General features: G+C 58.7%; 3 protein-coding genes across 12 annotated transcripts in view; 1 reads left to right on the top strand and 2 right to left on the bottom strand.

Annotated features, from left to right (window-relative positions):
* Window positions 1-9,255, bottom strand: part of PPP1R16A (protein phosphatase 1 regulatory subunit 16A) — a 28,445-nt gene extending 19,190 nt beyond the window's left edge. For 5 of the 9 annotated variants that reach the window (XM_063643734.1, XM_063643735.1, XM_063643737.1 and 2 more), the window contains exon 1: window positions 9,093-9,236. The gene's annotated coding sequence lies outside the window, so the exon portion shown is untranslated. The other 4 variants (XM_055287718.2, XM_063643736.1, XM_055287721.2 and 1 more) reach the window with 4 other exon arrangements.
* Window positions 9,256-9,297: 42 nt separating this feature from the next.
* FOXH1 (forkhead box H1) lies at window positions 9,298-12,953 on the top strand. 2 transcript variants are annotated; one of them, XM_055287684.2, is made up of 4 exons: window positions 9,298-9,982; window positions 10,635-11,330; window positions 11,651-11,755; window positions 11,856-12,953. In XM_055287684.2, the coding sequence occupies exons 2-4, from the start codon at window positions 11,157-11,159 to the stop codon at window positions 12,675-12,677; spliced, it is 1,101 nt and encodes a 366-aa protein (XP_055143659.1). In that variant the 5' UTR covers window positions 9,298-9,982; window positions 10,635-11,156; the 3' UTR covers window positions 12,678-12,953. The 2 variants fall into 2 exon arrangements, with proteins under 2 accessions (XP_055143659.1, XP_055143660.1); XM_055287685.2 differs by having other exon boundaries at window positions 9,298-10,688; window positions 10,961-11,330.
* On the bottom strand, window positions 12,799-20,629 carry KIFC2 (kinesin family member C2). The gene is made up of 18 exons (XM_055287681.2): window positions 20,382-20,629; window positions 20,063-20,141; window positions 19,791-19,942; window positions 19,561-19,699; window positions 19,272-19,417; window positions 19,123-19,188; window positions 18,916-19,044; window positions 18,497-18,574; window positions 18,253-18,367; window positions 18,069-18,178; window positions 17,523-17,631; window positions 17,263-17,420; window positions 14,882-14,986; window positions 14,669-14,790; window positions 14,444-14,567; window positions 14,221-14,350; window positions 13,876-14,132; window positions 12,799-13,784 (listed from the first exon to the last, which is right to left on the bottom strand). Exons 1-18 carry the CDS (start codon window positions 20,478-20,480, stop codon window positions 13,527-13,529), a joined length of 2,376 nt encoding a protein of 791 aa, XP_055143656.1. The 5' UTR covers window positions 20,481-20,629; the 3' UTR covers window positions 12,799-13,526.
* Between the last annotated feature and the right edge of the window lie 24 nt (window positions 20,630-20,653).

Here is a 20,653-nt window from a genome sequence, read left to right as displayed (position 1 = left end):
CTCACTGCAGCCTCAACCTCCCAAGCTCAAGCAATTCTCCTGCCTCAGCCTCCCAAGTGGCTGGGACTACAAGCATTGCACCACCATGCCCAGCTAATTATTATCATTTTTTGTTTTTAGAAAAGGGGTCTTCCTATGTTGCCCAGGCTGGTCTCAATGTCCTGGGTTCAAATGATCCTCCTGCCTCAGCCTCCCAAAGTGTTGGGATTACAGGTGTGAGCCACCATGTCCAGCAATAAATGTTGTTTTGAATCACTACATTTGGGAATAATTTGTTACACAGCAATACTTAACTAATACAGGCTCTGATTTCATATTTTTTCCAAATTGATATTCAATTGTCTCAGTACTCTGAGACAGAATCCTGCTTTGTCACCCGGGCTGAAGTGCAGGGGCACGATCTTGGCTCACTGGAACCTCCACCTCCCAGCATCACACAATTTTCATGCCTCAGCCTCCTGAGCAGCTGGGATTCCAGGCATGAGCCCCCCGTGCCTGGCCTTCAGCACCACTCATTTCAAAGCTGCTTCTCTCCAGAGTGTTTGCAGTACCACCTTGGTAATGAATTAGGTTCCCATACATACGTGGGCCTGTTTGAGACTCTACTCTTTTTGTCCTTCTTTTTTGACATGGAGTCTTGCTCCGTCACCCAGGCTGGGGTGCAGTGGCGCGATCTCAGCTCGCTGTGACCTCTGCCTCCCGAGGTCCCGGGATTCTCCTGCCTCAGCCTCCCGAGTAGCTGGGATTACAGATGCGTGCCACCACGCCTGGCTAATTTTTTGTATTTTTAGTAGAGACACAGTTTCACCATGTTGGCCAGGCTATTCTTAAACTCCTGACCTCAAGTGATCACCCACCTCGGCCTCCCAAAGTGCTAGAATTACAGGCATGAGCCACTGCGCCTGGCCTTTTTTTTGAGATTCTATTTTTTTTACTGGTTCTTTTGTCAATCCTTGAGCTGTCCCACATGTCCCCCTCACTATGGCTTCCTAAGGAGCCTCCTCTCTGGTCCCACCTCTCACGGGGCTGACTCCTACTCACACTCTGGTCTCAGCCTCCTTTCTGGCCCCTGGCATGAGATTCTTCATTCTGTTTCAGCCTCCCGAAGTGCTGGGATGACAGGCGTGAGCCACGCGCCCGGCCTCTTTCCCAGTGATCTCAGTGCTCCTCAGACTCCCCCTGCATAACACTTAGCAGCAGAACCATATGAAATTGAAACTATTCCACTATTTTTGATCTACAAACACAAATCATTATTTACCTCAGTAACAGCTGCCTGGCTAAAGCCCTGTGAGGGAAGGAAGACCCCGTGATTTGGACATTTGCACACATCATGCTTCCAGCCCGGGACAGGAGATACGTGTGGACCACACCAGGGACTGGCCCGCTAACCATGAGCTCTCACGCAATGTCTGTCAGGGGCTGGAGAATCAGGGAGGCCTCTCCCCAGAAATCAGGGGAAGCATTGCATCTCCTTCTTCAATTTCCTTTCCCCTTGCCAGCTGGCTCCAAAATAAATCGAATAAACTAACTCACAGCAAGGTGTCAAAGGCCCAGATGCCTAAATGAAAGAAGCTGGCAGCCTGAGGCATCTGCATTTGAAAAGAGACTCAATGAGAACTGAAGATAAAAGCCAGCCCTAGACCAAAAGAAAGGGAAGAGAGGGCAGGGAGGGCTTCCAGCAGCCCCTGCAAATCACACCTTTCTAGAAGCCAGGGCCACAAGCACCCTTCCCTATGAACTGCCTCATTCAGCTTCATAGCTCTAATGGGCCATAACCCCCATGGAGTAGATGTGGCAACTAAGGTCTGTCAAGTACAATGGTGAGGAAACCAAAATAACAAAACTGAGCTTCGGAGGGGTCAGCGCTGTAACCCAGGGTTTGCTCTGACTCGGTATTCACTCCCTCACAGAGATACAGACCTTTCGGTCTAGGTGGGGCTGTGGGAAGGGGACCTGTGGACAGGTGTGCCAGTGGCACAGGGCCTGGGAGTGTGGAAGGAGGCAGCACTGGGACCCTGAAGGTCCCCAGCCTTAGGACAAGAGAGGTGTGGGGTCTACACAACCAACCTAGGGCGCAGGTGCACAGTAAAGCCACTGAGATGCCTGTGAGCCTGGGACAGGAGCTGGGAAGGCATTTCCAAGAAAGAGAGCTCACAGTCAGCCAGCACATTCCTAGGAGTTGGAAGGAAGGATGGTGGGAGCTGTCAGAGCAGAGAGATGAGCAGGGGAAGGTGGCCAAGGAAAAAGAAAACAGGGAAGGGCTGGGCATGGTGGCTCACACCTATAATCCCAACATTTGGGAGGCCAAAGCAGAAGGATTGCTTGAACCCAGGAGTTTGAGGCTGCAGTGATCTCTAATCACACCACTGCTGGGCAACAGAGCAAGACTCTGTCTAAAAAAAAAAAAAAAAAAAAAAAAGGCCGGGCACAGTGGCTCATGCCTGCAATCCCAGCACTTTGGGAGGCCAAGGCAGGTGGATCACCTGAGGTCAAGAGTTCAAGACCAGCCTGACCAATAGGGTAAAACCCCATTTCTACTAAAAATACAAAAGCTGGTCATGGCGGCGTGCACCTGTAATCTCAGCTACTCAGGAAGCTAAGGCACGAGAATCACTTGAATCCAGGAGGCAGAGGTTGCAGTGAGCCACGATGGTGCCACTGCACTCCAGCCTGGGCAACAGAGCAAGACTTCGTCTCAAAAATAAATGAATAAATAAAAAGAAATAAAGAAAACAGGACACAACACATAGGATGACAAAGTTCAAAAAATTCACGTGATGAAGGAGACTAATGATGCATGAAACAGGAGGAAAGCCTTTGAACTTGAAGCCAGCCAAGGACATCATTTGTAGGAGGCAGGAATTGGGACACTGGACCCACAGATGAGGAAACCTACTTTACACACACTGCCTGGCTCTGTAGATAGAAAGACTGACATGTGAACTATGGTTACAGAACAGAATGTAACTCCGTCAGCCACACAACGTAAAAATGAAGGCATATCCTACTTCTGGATACATACGCAAAAGAAATGAAAATTGGGCTGGGCACGGTGGCTCACACCTGTAATTCCAGCACTTTGGGAGTTGAGGGGGGCAGATCACCTGAGGTCAAGACCAGCCTGGCCAAAATGGCAAAACCCCGTCTCTACTAAAAATACAAAAAAGTAGGCTGGGTACGGTGGCTCACGCCTGTAATCCCAGCACTTTGGGAGGTTGAGGCGGGTGGATCATGAGGTCAGGAGCTCAAGACCATCCTGGCCAACATGGTGAAACCTGTCTCTACTAAAATTACAAAAATCAGCTGGGCATGGTGGCGGGCGCCTGTAGTCCCAGCTACTCGGGAGGCTGAGGCAGGAGAATCGCTTGAACCCAGGAGGCAGAGGTTGCAGTGAGCCGAGATCACTGCACTCTAGCCTGGTGATAGAGTGACACTGTCTCAAAAAAAAAAAAAAAAAAAAAAGTTAGCCGGGCATACTGGCATGTGCCTGTAGTCCCAGCTACTTGGGAGGTTGAGGCAGGGAGAATTGCTTGAACCCAGGAGGTGGAGGTTGTGAGCCGAGATTGTGCCACTGCACTCCAGCCTGGGCGATAGTGTGGGCAGCAAGCCACCCAGGCGCCGAGGCAAGAGACCAAGGACACGAGCTGTTCCAGTATAATAAAATATAAAACAAGAATAGTCATACCAGATATAGATCTTAGATATGATTATATATGAATATCATTAATCATTAGTTGGTAGTAATTACTCTTTATCCCAATATTATAATAATCCCTGCTCTATAATCATACCTAGGAAAAACCAGGCCATACAGAGATAGGAGCTGAGGGGACATAGTGAGGTGTGACCAGAAGACAGGAGTGCGAGCCTTCTGTTATGCCTGGACAGGGCCATCAGAGGGCTCCTTGGTCTAGCGGTGACGCCAGCGTCTGGGAAGATGCCCATTGCCAGGCGGACCATGGTCTAGCGGTAGCAAAAGGTGTCAAGAAACAACACCCGCTACTTAGCAGACCGGGAAAGGGAGTCTCCTTTTCCCCGGGGGAGTTTAGAGAAGACTCTGCTCCTCTACCTCTTGTGGAGGGTCTGACACCGGTCAGGCTTTCCCTCAGTTATCCGGAGGCCTAACCGTCTCCCTGTGATGCTGTGCTTCAGTGGTCACACTCCTAGTCCACCTTCATGTTCCATCCTGTACACCTGGCTCTGCTTTCTAGATAGCAGTAGTAAATTAGTGAAAGTACTAAAAGTCTCTGATATGTAGAAATAATGGCGTTAGCTGTCTTTCTGTTTGTCTTCTCTCTCTGCCTCGGCTGCCAGGCAGGTAAGCGCCCCCTGTCCAGTGGACACGTGACCCACGTGACCTTACCTATCACTGGAGAAGACTCACATTCTTTACCCTGCCCCTTTTGCTTTGTATCCAATAAATAACAGCACAGCCAGACATTCGGGGCCACTACCCGTCTCCGAGCATTGGTGGTAGTGGTCCCCCGGGCCCAGCTGCCTTTTCTTTTATCTCTTTGTCTTGTGTCTTTATTTCTACACTCTCTCATCGCTGCACACAGGGAGAGACCCACCGACCCTGTGGGGCTGGACCCTACACGATAGAGCAAGACTCCATCTAAAAAATAAGTAAATAAAAATAAAATAAAAAATAAGAAAACTATAAACTGGCCAGGAGCGGTGGCTCATGCCTATAATCTCAGCACTTTGGGAGGCCGAGGCAGGCGGATCACTTCAGGTCAGGAGTTTGAGACCAGCCTGGCCAACATGGAGAAACCCCGTCTCTACTAAAAATACAAAAATTAGCTGGGTGTGGTGGTACATGCCTATAGTCCCAGCTACTTGGGAGGCTGGGGCAGGAGAATCGCTTGAACCAGGGAGGCCAAGGCTGCAATGAGCCGAGATGACACCACTGCACTTGGCGAGACTCCATCTCAAAAAAAAAAAAACAAAAAAAAAAACGAAGCAGCGGCCGGGCACAGTGGCTCACACCAGTAATCCCAGCACTTTGGGAGGCCAAGGTGGGTGGATCATGAGGTCAGGAGTTCGAGACAAGCCTGGCCAGCATGGTGAAACCCTATCTCTACTAAAAATACAAAAAATTAGCAGGGCATGGTGGCAGGCACCTGTAGTCCCAGCTACTCAGAAGGCTGAGGCAGGAGAACTGCTTGAACCTGGCAGGCGGAGGTTGCAGTGAGCCGAGATCGTGCCACTGCACTCCAGCCTGGGCAACAGAGCAAGACTCTGTCTCAAAAAAAACAAAACAAACAAAAAAAAGAAAGAAAGAAAAAGGGAATCAACTACAGATACACACAACCACTTGAATCTCCAAAAAAACATTGTCGTCTGGCAAAATAAATCAGACACAAAAGTATTCATTCCATGTAATTCCATTGACATGAAATTATTTTATTTTTTGAGACGGAGTTTCGCTCTTTTTGCCCAGGCTAGAATGCAATGGTGCGATCTCGGCTCACCGCACCCTCCGCCTCCCACGTCCAAGGGATTCTCCTACCTCAGCCTCCCGAGTAGCTGGAATTACAGGCATGCGCCACCACGCCCGGCTAACTTTTTGTATTTTTAGTAGAGACAGGGTTTCTCCATGGTGGTCAGGCTGGTCTCGAACTCCCAACCTCAGGTGATCCACCCGCCTCAGCCTCCCTAAGTGTTGGGATTGCAGGCGTCAGCCCCCACGCCCAGCCGATGTGAAATTCTTAAAAAGGGACGCCAAACCTACAGTAATAGAAAGCAGATCACTATTGCCCGGGCTGGGTATGAGGAAGGGCTTACCACAGAGGAGCACGAGAGAACTTTTGGGGGCAACGGAAATGTTTTATATTGACGGTGTTTACAAAACCCATCAAACAGGCTGGGCGCGGTGGTCACGCCTGTAATCCCAGCACTTTGGGAGGCTGAGGCGGGCGGATCACGAGGTCAGGAGTTCGAGACCATCCTGGCCAAGATAGTGAAACCCCGTCTCTAATAAAAATACAAAAAAATTAGCAGGGCATGATGGCGGGCGCCTGTAGTCCCAGCTACTCGGGAGGCTGAGGCAGGAGAATGGCGTGAACCCGGGAGGCAGAGCTTGCAGTGAGCCAAGATTGTGCCACTGCACTCCAGCCTGGGGGACAGAGCCAGACTCTGTCTCAAAAAAAAAAAAAAAAAAAAGCCGGGCGTGGTGGTGGGTGCCTGTAGTCCCAGCTACTTGGGAGGCTGAGGCAGGAGAATGGCGTGAACCCGGGAGGCAGAGCTTGCAGTGAGCCAAGATTGTGCCACTGCACTCCAGCCTGGGTGACACAGCGTGAGACTCCATCAAAGAAAAACCCATCAGACAAAACCCATTAAACAAAACCCATCACAGAAAACCCATTAAAATAGGTGCATCTTACTGTAAGTTACACCTCAATAAAGTTTGATGTAAAAAATCAATGTATGGGCCGGGCGCAGTGGCTCACGCCTGTAATCCCCGCACTTTGGGAGGCTGAGGCAGGAGGATAACGAGGTCAGGAGTTTGAGACAATTCTGGCCAAAATGGTGAAACCCCATCTCTACTAAAAGCACAAAAATTACTGGCCGTGGTGGCATGTGCCTGTAGTCCCAGCTACTTGGGAGACTGAGGCAGGAGAATCGCTTGAATTCGGGAGACGGAGGTTGCAGTGAGCTGAGATCGCACCACTGCACTGCAGCCTGGCGACAGAGCAAGACTCTGTCTCAAAAAAAAAAAAAAAAAGATATAAAAATTAGCTGGCATGGTAGCATGTGCCTGTAATCCCAGCTACTGGGGAGGCTGAGGCAGGAGAATCATTTGAACGCGGGAGGCAGAGGTTGCAGTGAGTGGAGATCGTGCCACCGCACTCCAGTCTGGGCAACAGAGTGAGACTCCCTCTCAAACAAACAAAAAAACAGAAAGCCACATGGTCAGCAAAGCCTAAAATGTTTACTTCCTAGCCCTTCACCGTAAAAGCTGGCCAACCCCTGGTCGAGCACATTTATTTGGTGTTACCAGCTTCATCATCACCCCCGCGTTCATCAGCTGCTCCTTCTGTCTGGAAAGTTCTTCCACCGGATCTTAGGACAGCATGCTCCTTCTTGGGACTAGGGTCACATCTTAAGTGCAACCTCCTCAGAGATCTTCTGTGGTTACCTTGTCATTCTCTTATCTCATCACCTTGTTTTAATTCTTGACATGCCAGTTACTGTTTGTTTCCCTGCTGCATCCTAAGAACTTGGCCAGTTCCTGACTCACAGGAAGCACTCAGTAAGTGCAGTGGGCTGAACAGGTGAACAGCTACTGAGCCTCTGGCACAGGGGTCCCAGCACAGGATGTGACATGGAAGGCTCCGAGCTCCTGGCCGAGCAAGTCTGATGAAAAGGTCTCACTTAGGTGTGCGTGCACCAGTGCCAGGAGAGCCTCGGCATGAAAGAAGGGCCTGGAACTGCCACCCAGTTCTCATTTTGGCCAATGGGTAGGTGTGTCACAAGTGCTAGGGTTAGGACACGCTCGGGGAAGAGCAAGGGTGGAGCTGGGGGTGCTGGTACAGTCTGTGGGGTCACCTGAGACAGAGGTTCCTAAGCTGCATGCAGTGGAGAGCTGTATCAATCGGCTGTTCATTCAGACCAGAGGTTCAAGAATCCCTAGAACACAGACCCCAAAGTACAGTCATACAGGAGGAGCCCCCTTGCTAGGTGCCAGCCCAGGCAACCCTTGGGGCAAAGCGGAGTCCAGGTGCATCCCAAGCAGGTGAGGGATGAGGCCAGGACAGGCCAATCAAGAGACACGAGGGATGGCCCCAGCCAACAGGGAGGAAATCCAGCTCCAACATCAGGAGGGGGAAGGACTTCCTAAAGCCTCCCCCATCCCAACCCGAGCCCGGGGGACTTGGGGCAGGGGCAGGCAGCTGGCTCTGTAGAGCTCTGAGCGTCCACCACAGTGACAAGCATGGAGCCAGCATGTGTGCTAGTCCACCAGGCAGCCCCCAGCCCCTCAGGCAACCCAGCCGCACGCCGCCGGAGCTCCTCTCGGCGAGTCGTGGCCCTGGGTCCCTGAATCAGGCAGCGCAGCCAGAGGCCTCTTCAGGAGGCCCAAGGTACTGCAGGCAAGACCCTTCTCCCAGAGAAACCCCAATACGTCGAGGAAGCAACTGGGGCGCCAAGACGCCCAGGAGGGCTCACTGCTGGGCTAGACACGCTTTGAAAAAGGCAACGGTACCCCCGCCTCCACCTCCATCCCCAGGTAGGAATCCAGGAAGAAAAGGAAGGCACAGAGGTTTGGGGAGGGCTAACTGCTCTGTCTCCCCTAAGCCTAGAATGACTCCGTACACGGCTCTCCTCTCTGCACCCATGGAAATTAATCCCACCGTGCCCGGGGCCCCGCTCTGGTACAGACAGGGGCCCACACCAGTCCTGGACACTCCCTCCCAGGCGGGGTGCTTGCTTAGTTAGTAATTCTTGCCCTGATCCTAATTCCTGAGGGGTGGTCCGGGCGCCCCGCACTACAAGTGAGGTCATTTGAATCCCTGAAAGTTGAAGGCACTTGCCCCAGAAAGACTCCACTTTCTCCTTCAGCCTAGCTCCAAGGCCCACACAAAGCTTAAGCTTGGGTAAGTCCCTTCTCTGCGGCCTTGATTTCCTTATCTAAAAATGAAGGTAATTCCGAAGCTGTCTACCTGACCGACGGGCTGCGGAGAACCCACACACCTTCGCCTTGGAACAAAATGTGAAGCGCCCACCGGCAGCCTTCGGCTCCCTGCTTTTCCTGACGCTTCGCGTCTGCTGCCCTGGGCCTCAGCCAGCAACGCCCAAGGCGGCCCGGCGGGACCTGTGCCCTGGGCGCCCGCGTGCCGGCAGCCGCGTCTCCCGAGGGCCCCTCCCCGGCCTCCTCCCTCGCCAGCCTCCTCTCTCCCCTCGGTCTCCTCCTCCTCCCGACCTTCCCGGCCTCCTCCCTCCCCTCTGCCTCATCCTTCCCCGGCCCGGCCTCCTCTCTCGGTGTGGACCCAGTGCCCCTCCTTCCCGGGCCCGCCACTGCTGTCCCTGGCCGGGGCCCCTCTCCCTCGCTCCGCTCCCGTCACAGGACCCGGGAGTCCGCGCCTCACCTCGCGCCCCGCGCCGACCGCCGCGCAAGTGGGTCCGCTGGCTTCCGCAGGTCAGTGGGCCCCGCGCTCCCTGAGGCGCTGCGGGGGCGGGCCCCGCGCCCGGCCCTCGCCATGGCAACGCTACACTTCCGGCTGGCGCTACCCACAGCCGGAAGCCGCGGTGCCCCGTGGGAGCCGGGGGCGGAGCCTGGGGAAGGGACGGTCGGGGGCGGGGCCCGGGGAGGGACGGTCGGTGGCGGGGGCCAACACGGGGACAGCTGCGGGCGGCCGGGCGAGTCCTCCGCGGCTGGGACCTCCTTGGGGCCCGGGTGGGACGAGAATGGCTCAAAGTGCTCCAAGGATCCCGGGACGGTGGTCATTGATTTATGCTGGACAAAACCGAGTCATCGTGGGCAACAGGACGGGCGCCAGCGGAATGAGTGGCAGCTTTGGGGGTGGTTTCGGGCCCGGGACAGTGCGGTCGGAGAAGAGCGGTCAGAACTTGGGGAGCCTCCAGCGCCCCACCAAGGAGGCGCCAGTGGAGAGGGGGGTGTCTTAAAACTTATGGAAGACCGGGCGCGGTGTCTCAGGCCTGTAATCCCAGCACTTTGGGAGGCCGAGGCGGGCGGATCACGAGGTCAGGAAATCGAGACCATCCTGGCTAACACGATGAAACCCCGTCGCTACTAAAAATACAAAAAAATTAGCCGGGCGTGGTGGCGGGCGCCTGTAGTCCCAGCTTCTCGGGAGGCTGAGGCAGGAGAATGGCGTGAACCCGGGAGGCGGAGCTTGCAGTGAGCCGAGATCGCGCCACTGCACTCCAGCCTGGGCAACAGAGTGAGACCTTGTCTCAAAACAACAACAACAACAAACACTTGTAGGAAAGAACGACGCCTTGCTGACCGAGTAGGGTAAGAAGCCACAAGTATTAGCCTCATGAAGCACAGGACTGTGCAGCCATAACCTAGGGAACACAGCAGAGAGGGCCCTAGCGGCGTCGAGGTGGTGACAGGAGTCCTGAGGGAAACCACGTGGGGTCTGAGGGGAGAGTCAGAGATAGAAGGAAAAGGGGCACCACCCGACCAGGGGCGTGGGGGGCAGGAGCAGTGTGGCACCCCACCTACAAGGACCCTTGTGGCCCAGGCCTCCTCCTGGACACTCGCTGCCTGTCCCTCCCCTCCGCACCTCGGGGTGTGCTGGACCCCACCGTATGCTGCAGATTTTCAGCCCTTTGAGGTAATCATGGTGGAGGCTGCACAAGAAAAGCTGAATTCTCAGAGTGAAGGGCAAAAGCGTATCCCTGGGCTCCCGTGTGTCTGGGGGCCCTTGGCCTGGTGCCAGCAGCAACCACCGCTGCTAATTCCCAGAGCTGCTATCCTCTTGGGCAAACTTGCCCCTTGTGAGGGAGGAGAACCTGGGCTTTGGGGCAGGATATATAATACCAGCCTTGCTTGGCTGGAGGAGCAGAGATGGCTAGGGAGGAGGAGGTGAGCGGTCCACCTGGGCTCCTGAAGCAACTCCCAGGAAATCAGTTGAGTCAGTGTGTCCCCCTTTTGTTCCTAGGGTGGGGGCTTCATGGCCTTCTCCTCCAGGAAGCTCCACCTGATCATATCCTGGGTGGGTATCCAGCCCCCACAGTTCAGGGCCTACTAGCTGCTAGGTCTTGAACTCCAGGGGCGCCCCACTCCTTGGGAGCTTGGCATGGGCTAATTACTCCCCCATCTGTTAAATGGGGTCCTGAAACCTGGCCAGGGAAGACGGGACAAAGTAGCCATGGGTCATCGCAGCCCCTTTGAAGCGGGGCCTGGCCACCCAAGGGCAGCTCAGGGGTGGAGACTGAGGCTTCAAGAGAAGCCCCCACTAGAATCCTCTCTGCCCCTCCCTTCCAGATTAACCAAAACCTGCTAATTGTGGCAGCCCTCAGCATGCTCCCCTCCCCCACAGCCTCTTCCTCCCTTCCCTCCCCTCCCCCTTCCATCCGAATGATAAAGGCCCCAGCCCGGCCTCAGGTCCCGGCCCTACCTCCTACACTGCCCTGCGCCCTCCACCCGGCCAGGCCCCTGCCCACGCTGTCTACCGTCCCGCATGGGGCCCTGCAGCGGCTCCCGCCTGGGGCCCCCAGAGGCAGAGTCTCCCTCCCAGCCCCCTAAAAGGAGGAAGAAGAGGTACCTGCGACATGACAAGCCCCCCTACACCTACTTGGCCATGATCGCCTTGGTGATTCAGGCCGCACCCTCCCGCAGACTGAAGCTGGCCCAGGTAAGCGGGCCCCGGCCCCCACTCTCTCTTTCCCCAGACTCGTTCCCCACCCACTCCAGGCTGAAGCCCTGACCCCCACCCCTTCCTAGCCCACCCAGGTATGCCAGTGGGACCAGTCCTGAGAGCTGAGGGCCTCAAGGCACGACCCTTCTCCGGGAGCCCCTTGCCCCCTCTGCCGCCCTTCCGCGCAGAAATGTCCTTCTTCGGGGAGCGCAGGGGCCGGCACCGCGCGCCCCTGAGTCCGGTAGTGGGGGAGGGGTGGGGCGCTACCGCCTCCCCGTCTGGGCTCACGGCGCCGGCCGGCCGCCTGGCGGTTTCAGATCATCCGTCAGGTCCAGGCCGTGTTCCCCTTCTTCAGGGAAGACTACGAGGGCTGGAAAGACTCCATTCGCCACAACCTTTCCTCCAACCGATGCTTCCGAAAGGTGGGGCAGGCCAGGGTCGGAGCCCCGGGGCCGGGCGCGCGCGAAAGTCCTGAGCATCTGAGGTCGGGCAGCCCCACCCATGTCTGACCCCCACACCCAGGTGCCCAAGGACCCTGCAAAGCCCCAGGCCAAGGGCAACTTCTGGGCGGTCGACGTGAGCCTGATCCCAGCTGAGGCGCTACGGCTGCAGAACACGGCCCTGTGCAGGCGCTGGCAGAACGGAGGTGCGCGTAGAGCCTTCGCTAAGGACCTGGGCCCCTACGTGCTGCACGGCCGGCCATACCGGCCGCCCAGTCCCCCGCCGCCACCCAGCGAGGGCTTCAGCATCAAATCCCTGTTAAGGGGGTCCGAGGAGGGGGCACCCTGGCCGGGTCTAGCTCCACAGAACAGCCCAGTTCCTGCAGGCACGGGGAACAGTGGCGAGGAGGCGGTGCCCACCCCACCCCTTCCCTCTTCTGAGAGGCCTCTGTGGCCCCTCTGCCCCCTTCCTGGCCCCACGAGAGTGGAGGGGGAGACTCTGCAGGGGGGAGCCATTGGGCCCTCGACCCTCTCCCCAGAGCCTAGGGCCTGGCCTCTCCACTTACTGCAGGGCACCTCAGTTCCTGGGGGACTGTCCAGAGGGGGACACAGGGCCTCCCTCTGGGGGCAGCTGCCCACCTCCTACTTGCCTATCTACACTCCCAATGTGGTAATGCCCTTGGCACCACCACCCACCTCCTGTCCCCGATGTCCACCGTCAACCAGCCCTGCCTACTGGGGGGTGGCCCCTGAAACCCAAGGGCCCCCAAGGCTGCTCTGCGATCTAGACGCCCTCTTCCAGGGGGTGCCACCCAACAAAAGCATCTACGACGTTTGGGTCAGCCACCCTCGGGACCTGGCGGCCCCTGGCCCAGGCTGGCTGCTCTCCTGGTGCAGCCTGTGAGGCTCCTAAGACAGGGGCCGCTCCTCCCTCCCGCTCCCACCCCCACTTTGTTGACAGGGAGCCAAGGCGAGGCGGCTGTCTGCGACCACAGCAGCCTCGAAACACCAGGCAGCAGCCTCGCTGGGAGTCCACGGTGTTTATTGGACCACCCCACGCATGGCCGTGGCCCAGCTGGGCACAACCCTCACCCTGGTCAGTCATGCCTCTGTTTCTCCTACACTCAGAGGCAGGGCTGGAGGAGCAGGGCTGAGCCTGGAATAGCCCTTCCTAGTCCCCTCTTCTCAGCCCACTACCCATCCATCCGTCACCAGCCGTCACCTCCCCTCCCGTGCTCCAGGCTGGGGGAGGGAGAGCCCAATGGTGGGTCCAGCCTGAAGTCCTGCCATCTCTCATCTGTCTGGGAAGGAGGTAGCACCTTTTTCGGGAAAGGGGTTAGGGAGTAAAGACTGCACCCTACATGGTCCTGGTGGTGGGGAGGGTAACAGTAAAGGAATTTGCAAGGTTTTAATGCCATGCCTGATTTTTGGGTCAGGAGTGGTGACTTGGGTAACCACTTGGCGGGGGGCCTGGGATTCCCTGCTGTGTGCCGTGATAACAGCAAATGGTGATAAGGAGGAAGCCAAGACCTGTGGCCTGATGCAGGGCTGGGGGCGGGGGGTGATCACTTCACCAGGCACAACACACTTCACTGGCTGCGGAGGTGGAGGGGTGACTCTGGGAGCTCAGGGACAGTGGATCCAAAGAGGCTAGGGAGCTTGTGCCCTGGGAGACGGGGTACAGGGACTTCACTACCGCCTCTGCCAGCAGAGACCTGGCCTGAGACTCCATGGGCAGGGCCGCGACCCAGGACTACAGGGGCAGGCCCTCTGCGGGCGCGAGGGCCGAGCCTGAGCCGTTGTCGGGACTGGGGCATGGAGGACTGCCAGGGGACGGCGTAGGTGTGCAGGGGGTCCCGGTGAGCGGAGTGTCGGTACTGAGGGAGGAGGGCGTCCCGGAAGAGCGCGGGACCCTGCGGCGCCGGGCTGGCCCCAGCTCCACTTGACCCACTCGCTCGGCGAACTTGAGTGAGCAGACTGTCTCCCCGAGATCCTCCGGCCGCGTGGAGATCTGCGGGCAAGAGGCGCGGGTGGGCGGGCCCGGGTGGGTGGCGACCGGCATGTACACACCTGCCCCGCGCCTGCGCCGCCCCGGCGCCCACCTGCAGCAGCAGCACCGCGGTGGTGCCTGGGCCCAGCGCCGGCTGCAGCAGTCGCGTGAGCTGCGAGTCGCGGAAGGGCACGTGCGGCCGGTGGGCCCGCAGTGCGGCCATCACGCCTCCTAGCGCCAGCAGCGAGCGGTTTATGGTCTGGGCCTCCCGCAGGCGCCGGGCGCCGTCTGGGTCTCCCCGCGGCGGGCCGGCCGCTCCTGCCTTCCGTGCGCGTTCGGATCCCGCCAGGTCCACCAGGTGCAGCGTGCCTAGAGGGGCAAGCGAGCCCGACATGGGGGAAGGCCGGGCCTCGGGTGCGCTGGAGACTCCGCAGGGCTCAGGCACCGGCCGTGGTACCTGCGGTGCCTGGAGTGCGCGGTGGAGACGCCGCGCGCAGCGTCAGCGTGACCAGGGCGTGCGAGCGGGAGCTGCGCTGGTTCATGGCGGTGGCGGCGGTGGCCCGGTTGCTCCTCCCCAGTTTCAGCATCTGGAAGGCGGAGCAACAGGGCTGGTCAGGTGCAGGGTCCTCGCCCCAAAGTGGAAGCACGGGGCGGGGTCTCGGAGGGCGGTGCAGCCCTACCTGGTGCAACGTCTCCAGATTGGGCACGTCCCAGTGGGTGAGGCCAGCCACCTGGATCCCGCCCTGGCCTTCTGGGCCCTGCCTCACGGCCAGGCGCTCGGGAGGTCCTGGAGCAAGGAGGTCCCTGGTGAGAAAGGGGAAAGTCTTGGTTCCAGAGTTCTCTGGAAATCCGGAAGGGCCCTGGGCCAGGGGTGGGGAGAAGGCCTCCCTGGTGGAGTAGCCCACCTGACAGCCTCATTGTAGATCTCTACCATGCTGAGTGTCACCCGGTGCTGCCGGCCGGCCCCCATCTCCCGGAACAGCGACTGCAGCGCCCTAGGAACTATGCCGGGGTCCTCAGGAGGGCCCTGAGAATGGGGTGGGGTGCACATTGGGCTCACATCCAAGTCACGCAGGGCCCCTGGGGCCTCCCCCAGGGGGGCGTGAGCTCTGTCCCACCTCCATGCTGTAGGTCTTCCCGGTCCCTGTCTGGCCATAGGTGAAGATGCAGACGCTGTAGCCTCGAAGGCAGGACAGCACCGCAGGTTCCAGCTCTCTGAAGACCTGGGGGAGGTGGGAGAATGTGTTTCGAGTCCTCCCCACACTGCCTGTTTATGACCTATTTGGTGGGGTGGGGAGTGCCGTGAAGGCAGGTGTGAGCAGAGCCTAGTCCCCTGGGAGGATGGCTCTAAGCGACCATAGGGAGGGTGTGTCCTACAGAGACCCTCTGTCTCCCTAGAGAAGATGGTGCTTGCAAGAATTTGCCAGGCAAAGAAGGGAAAAGACGCAGTGAGAAGAGGAACAGCCTATGCAAGGCTCTGGAGTCCTGCAGACCATGTAGGCGGCCTGGGGACAGCAGTTAAGAGTGCAGGTGTGGTGTCCCTAATGTGGAAGCCAACATGAAAAAAGGAAAAATCCCAGCATTTTGGGAGGCCGAGGTGGGTGGATTGGTTGAGCTCCAGAGTTTGAGATCAGCCTAGGCAACGTGGTGAAACCCTGTCTCTACAAAAACTACAAAAAAATTAGCCAGGCATGGTGTTGCACATCTGTGGTCCCAGCTACTCAGGAGGCTGAGGTGGAAGGATCTCTTGAGCCCAGGAAGCAGAGGTTGTAGTGACCTGAGATCGCGCCACTGCACTCCAGCCTGATGACAAAGTGTGACTCTGTCAAAAAAAAAATACATATACATATATATATAGTAAAAATTTTTAAAAATGTTTAAAAGAGCCCAGATGGGCTGGGCGAGGTGGCTCACGCCCGTAAGCCCAGCGCTTTGGGAGGCCAAGGCAGGCAGATCACAAGGTCAGGAGTTCGAGACCAGCCTGGCAAACACGGTGAAACCCTGGCTCTACTAAAAATACAAAAATTAGCCGGGCATGGTGGCACACACCTGTAATCCCAACTACTTCGGAGGCTGAAGCAGGAGAATTGCTTGAACCCAGGAGGTGGAGGTTGCAGTGAGCCGAGATCGCACCACTGCACTACAGCCTGGGCGACAGAGTGGGATTCCATCTCAAAAATAAAGAAAAAAAAAAAAGAGCCCAGATGTTGGGGTGTGACTGCTCGGTTCAAACCCGGGTATGATTGGAGTTTACTCATTGGCCTTCCTGTGCCTCAGTTTCCCGTGAGAGGTAAGGGCTGCCGTGGCACCTGCTGTGAACACTCGTGGGAGTGCACCCAAAGGGCTACAGCAGTACCTGGCTCACAAAGCATGACCCCAGGAAGGGCCTGCAGGTACGGGGGATGGTGACCAGCCAGGCCTGCTGGCGTCCAGGCACAGACAGGTGCTGAGAGACACAAGGTTGGGACATTCACCCCATTGGCACTGGACACCAACAGTCTTTTGAGCAACAACATGGCTGGCTTTTATGCCCAGAAAGTCGCTGGTAACAGGGTGGGCTGTCAGCTCTGTTTGAAGACAGCCACAAGGCTAGAATCTAGAATTCTGTGTTCTGTGTGGTCACTGAGATTCCATGATTGGATGGAGGTGGTACTGTGGATGACATTCAGGAGCACATCATGGCACCACTGCAGAAACAGGAACACAGATGAGGGGCTTGTCCACAGATGCCTTTGGTTGAGACACATTGAATTAGAGGACCCTGTCCAGGACGGCTGTCCAGAGGACAGTGCACAAGGCATGCCCTGAGCAGGGCTGCAGTTTGGGGTGGGGCTAAGGCCAGAGGAATGTGTAGGATGAAGAAATAAGCGGTTGGAAAAGCGGGAATCAGGGTGACCCTGGTCACCTGCTGGGCAGTCGTCCCCCTGTCCCTGTGAGGCTGGCAGGCAGCCTGGGTGTGAGTCGCTGCCATTCTGCCCCTTAGTCTCCCCTGGCTCTGAGCTGCCATCTTCTCAACTATGAGAGCTCTAGCAGCAAAGGGCACGTGCAGACGAAAATGTGTATGAAGGTGGGGTGGGCTGGGGCTGGAGCCCCTGCTTTTCCACAGGTGTCTGGCAGAAAAAGGGTAGGGAAGGAGAGTGGGATCCAGGCAAGGCAGAGAGAGCACACTAAGACTAGAAGCTTGCCTGCTCACCCACGGCCCCCACCACCCACCACCTGCCTTGGGGCCACAAAGCAATGAGGGGCCTCATAGCTGGGCAGACCCTGGACCCCAGCAAAGGGGAGTGGGCAGGCAGTGAAGCCTGGGAGGAGGAGGCACCAAGCTGGGCTGCCTGCCCTGCTTCCCAGCCCCCTCGGTTCCCTCTCCTTCCTGGCTAGAGCCCAGCCACCCTCTCTCCTCCAGGTGGACAGCCAGACTGAGAAGGGGAAACTGGAGCCTCTCCTGCTCTTCAGGGAACTCTGAGAAAGGGTCAGGATGGGTGCAAAGGCAGGCTGTCACCTCCTCCTGGCTGGCATCTGGAGGGAAGACCCAGTCTAGGCGGAATCGACGATGGCGCCCCCGGTAGCAAGTGGTGACAGTGCCCCCTGGGCCAGACTCCACGCTCACGAGGCTGGAGGATGTCCCTGGCCTCAGCCGACACAGCACACGGATATTTCCTGCAGTGGGGATCAGGTCAGCGGAATGCCTCGCAGACCCTAAAGCACAGAGAGGCTGTACTTCCTCCAGCCGCCCTCCCTGCCCTCCCAAGCCTGTCATACCCTTGAGTTCTGGCAGCCGCCCCGGGCATCCAGCTGGGGGCCCTTGCTGCCCCTCAGGGAGCTGAGTACCAGGCCCTCCAGATGACAGTGCCCCCAAGGCCCAGGACACCTGAGGCAACAGGGATGTACAGAAAGAAAGGGGTCAGCCAAGGAGCTGCGGAGGTGGGGGGGTGGGAGGGTCCTGAGAGCAGCAGGGAGCCCCCACAGGGCTGCTCAGCTATACTAAGCCACAACTTTCAGTGGCTCTGGGCCCCTGGGGACATCATTCAGTAACCCCAGGATAAAGCCCAGGAATGGCAGGCAGGGACACCACATTCTCTGTCTCCTCCGTGCTTCTGGGCAATGCTTTAAGAGTTTACTGTCACCCAAGTATGCATAGAATTAAAACAAGGCCCAGAAGTGAAGTCCCACCCTGGGTCACACAGAAGCTGTTTGGGTTCCAGAGCCCCACTTATTAGTACAGCCAACTCCCCAGGAGTGCCCCTGTCAGAAGAACAGTGAATAGGCTGCCCAGAGAGGAGGGGCTAGGCAGGGAGGGGTCCTGACCTGGCCCCGGGCCTCACTCAGCGAACCCTGACAGCTCTGGGTAAAGGTGCTGACCAAACCTCGGAGGTCCCCGCAGCCCTGACGCAGGCTGGCCATCCGTGCCCGAAGTCCTGGAGAGGGAAGTCTGTTGGAAGGGAAGGCCCAGCCTCCAAGGCCTCCCATGAGCCCCAGCCCCAGCCCTTACCTGCCAGCTGCCCATGCATCTGCTGTAGCTCACGCCTGCAGTTCTGCTCTGTCTCCTGCTGGAGCTGCTGGAGGGCCCCTTGAAGGCCCTGCAGCTGCACCTCCTGCACCCCCAGCTGCCCCGCCCAACCCCACCCCTGTCACTGAGGAAGCAGGCACTTACCAGGCCCTGCCTCAGATAAGCCTCTCCCAGTACCCCGGCCCTCCTCACCCCTGAGCCACGGATCCCTGGGCCCCATGCCCACCTGGGCTCGGAGGGCTTCTGTGGTGTCCTGGGCCTCCTGAAGCCGGCCCTGGAGCTCTACCAATGCCTCCGCCTCCTCCTGCGGGAGGGTGGGGGCCAGGAAGGACTCAGAGAGGGACGGTCTGCGGTACCATTTCACAGATGGGAAAGTCAAGTCAAGAGGTGGGCAGAGCTGGCTGTGAACCCATGCCTCCCAACTCCACGCAGAGCTCCTTCCCACGGTCCCTCTGCTCTCCTGGGGTCAGCCACTCAGAGGAGCCACGGAGAGGGGGGTCCTCCCATGGGCATCAGCCTCCCTGATGGGGCTGCCCTGCACAGACCATCCCAGGAGGTCCTGAGGAGGTTCGAGCCCTGTGGCTGCATGCCAGGTGTGCAAGAGCCCCAGGCTGCAGGAACGGCTGCATCTCGGGAGCAGAGTACCTGCGGAGCCCTGATGGGGGGCCCGGAGCCCCAGTGCAGCAGGAGGTCCCGCATGAGGCTCAGGCTCTGCTTCAGGGCCTCGTTCTCCAGGGTCAGATGCTGAACCCTTTTCTCTGAGTCTGTCGCCCCCTGGTGGAGAGAAAGCCTCGGCACTCACCTGAAGCACCCCCTCCGTGCCCGGCCCTACCAGGTCCCCCGAAACCTCACCACGCCCAGGCGCAGTCGACCCAACTCCTCCTCCTGCTGTTCCAGCTGCTGCTTCAGCTCCTCCAGCTGGGGAGAAGTAAGAGAAACAGGGTGGACCTCCTTTTTCTGGCGACCCAGCCCCCAATCCCTTCTGGCTTCTGGAGCCTCACCTGTCCCAGGATGAGCTGCTCCAGCCGCTGCCACGCCCTCTGATCCTCCTCCAACTGGAGGGGCTGCTGTCCCTGGGCCTCATCTTCCAGTGGCTCGCCTGGGACTGTGGCGAAGTGGGAAGAGCTTTCTTCTTGGGATGTGGATCCTGGAGTAGGGTGGGCCCAGTTAGCACTGAAGAGGTCTCCGGTCCAAATCTTCCGGAACAGGACCCTGAACTCCAGGCCGCCCAGGTTCTACCGGAATTTGCTCCCTCCAGAGTCCTTCTTCAACTTACTGTCCTTTACTCACCATCTGGAGAGGGGGGCCGGACCCGAGGGGCTGGCTGAGTCCCCTGGAGCAGGGCCTGCCTCCCCCTGGGGCTTCGAAGCCATGCCAGAAGGGCCAAGAGCTGGCTGGTCACTGTCAACAGTGGGGGGACCTCGCCAGACTGCGAAGGAGACAAGAATCAGAGCAAGGCTGTGAGAGCCAGGAAGGCCGGCGCAGGTGGTAGCTGCCAGCAGCCCCTCCGCCGCTCTCACCTGGCCCAGGTCGGCCGGGCTCCCGCAGCTCTCTTCCGCCCCCAGCTGGACAGAGAGGAACTCGGCGAGGCGCAGTAGGGCCTCTTCCAGGGACACCGCGGCCGCACGGCCCTCGGCTGCGCCTTCCGACCCATCCTCAAGCTCGGAGCTGCCTGCCGGTCAGAGAGGAGGGCGGGAAACATTTCGGTTCACCTGCTGGAGCCAGGCCTCCGCCCCTCCCTGGGAGGTCCCGGCACCGCCCTCGCACCGCGGGACTCCCAGCCCGCACCTACCGGCCAGGCCGGTCAGCTCGGTCCACAGCTCTGGCGAGGGCAGGTCTGGGCGCCGGCGATCCCGGGGCTTGCGGGCTCTCTAGGGAGGGGGCAGGGGGGCCCCTGAGGAGGGGGCAGGCAGCCTGCTGGCCCCTTCTCTCCGCGAACCGGGCCGGAGGATTGGGGCCGAAGTCTACGCTTCCAGCACCGGGGCCGAGCCGAGGGTCCTCGGCACGGCCCCGTCGCCCCGCGCCCCGTGCCCGCCCCCGCCCCGGGAACCTCGGCGTGGGGGTGGGGCAGGCGGCGGGGGACGACGGGCTGCACGGCCAGCCCCGCTCACCTGGGCGGGATCCCCAGGCTCCGCGGCCGCCGCGGCGCCACCATCCCTGCGGAAGAGGCTGTAGAAGATGTAGATGAGCAGCGAGTAAAAGGCGTACATGGGAGCGCGGGGCGGCAGAGGGCCCGCTTCGCGCCGCCCCGCGTCCCCGCGCCCAGAGTCGGCGCCCGCCCGCCGCAGTGCCGGTGCGCATGCTCGCGACGGCCGCCCCCACGGCCCGGCTCCCACGGCTGGAGGGCGAGCGCGGGGACGGGGGTACTAGAAACAGGTGCCCG

The sequence above is a fragment of the Symphalangus syndactylus genome, chromosome 7, assembly GCF_028878055.3.
Source record: "Symphalangus syndactylus isolate Jambi chromosome 7, NHGRI_mSymSyn1-v2.1_pri, whole genome shotgun sequence".
In the NCBI taxonomy this organism is placed as follows: Eukaryota; Metazoa; Chordata; class Mammalia; order Primates; family Hylobatidae; genus Symphalangus; species Symphalangus syndactylus.
Note: the sequence above shows the minus strand (reverse complement) of the source record. Positions and strands in the feature narration are given on the sequence as shown.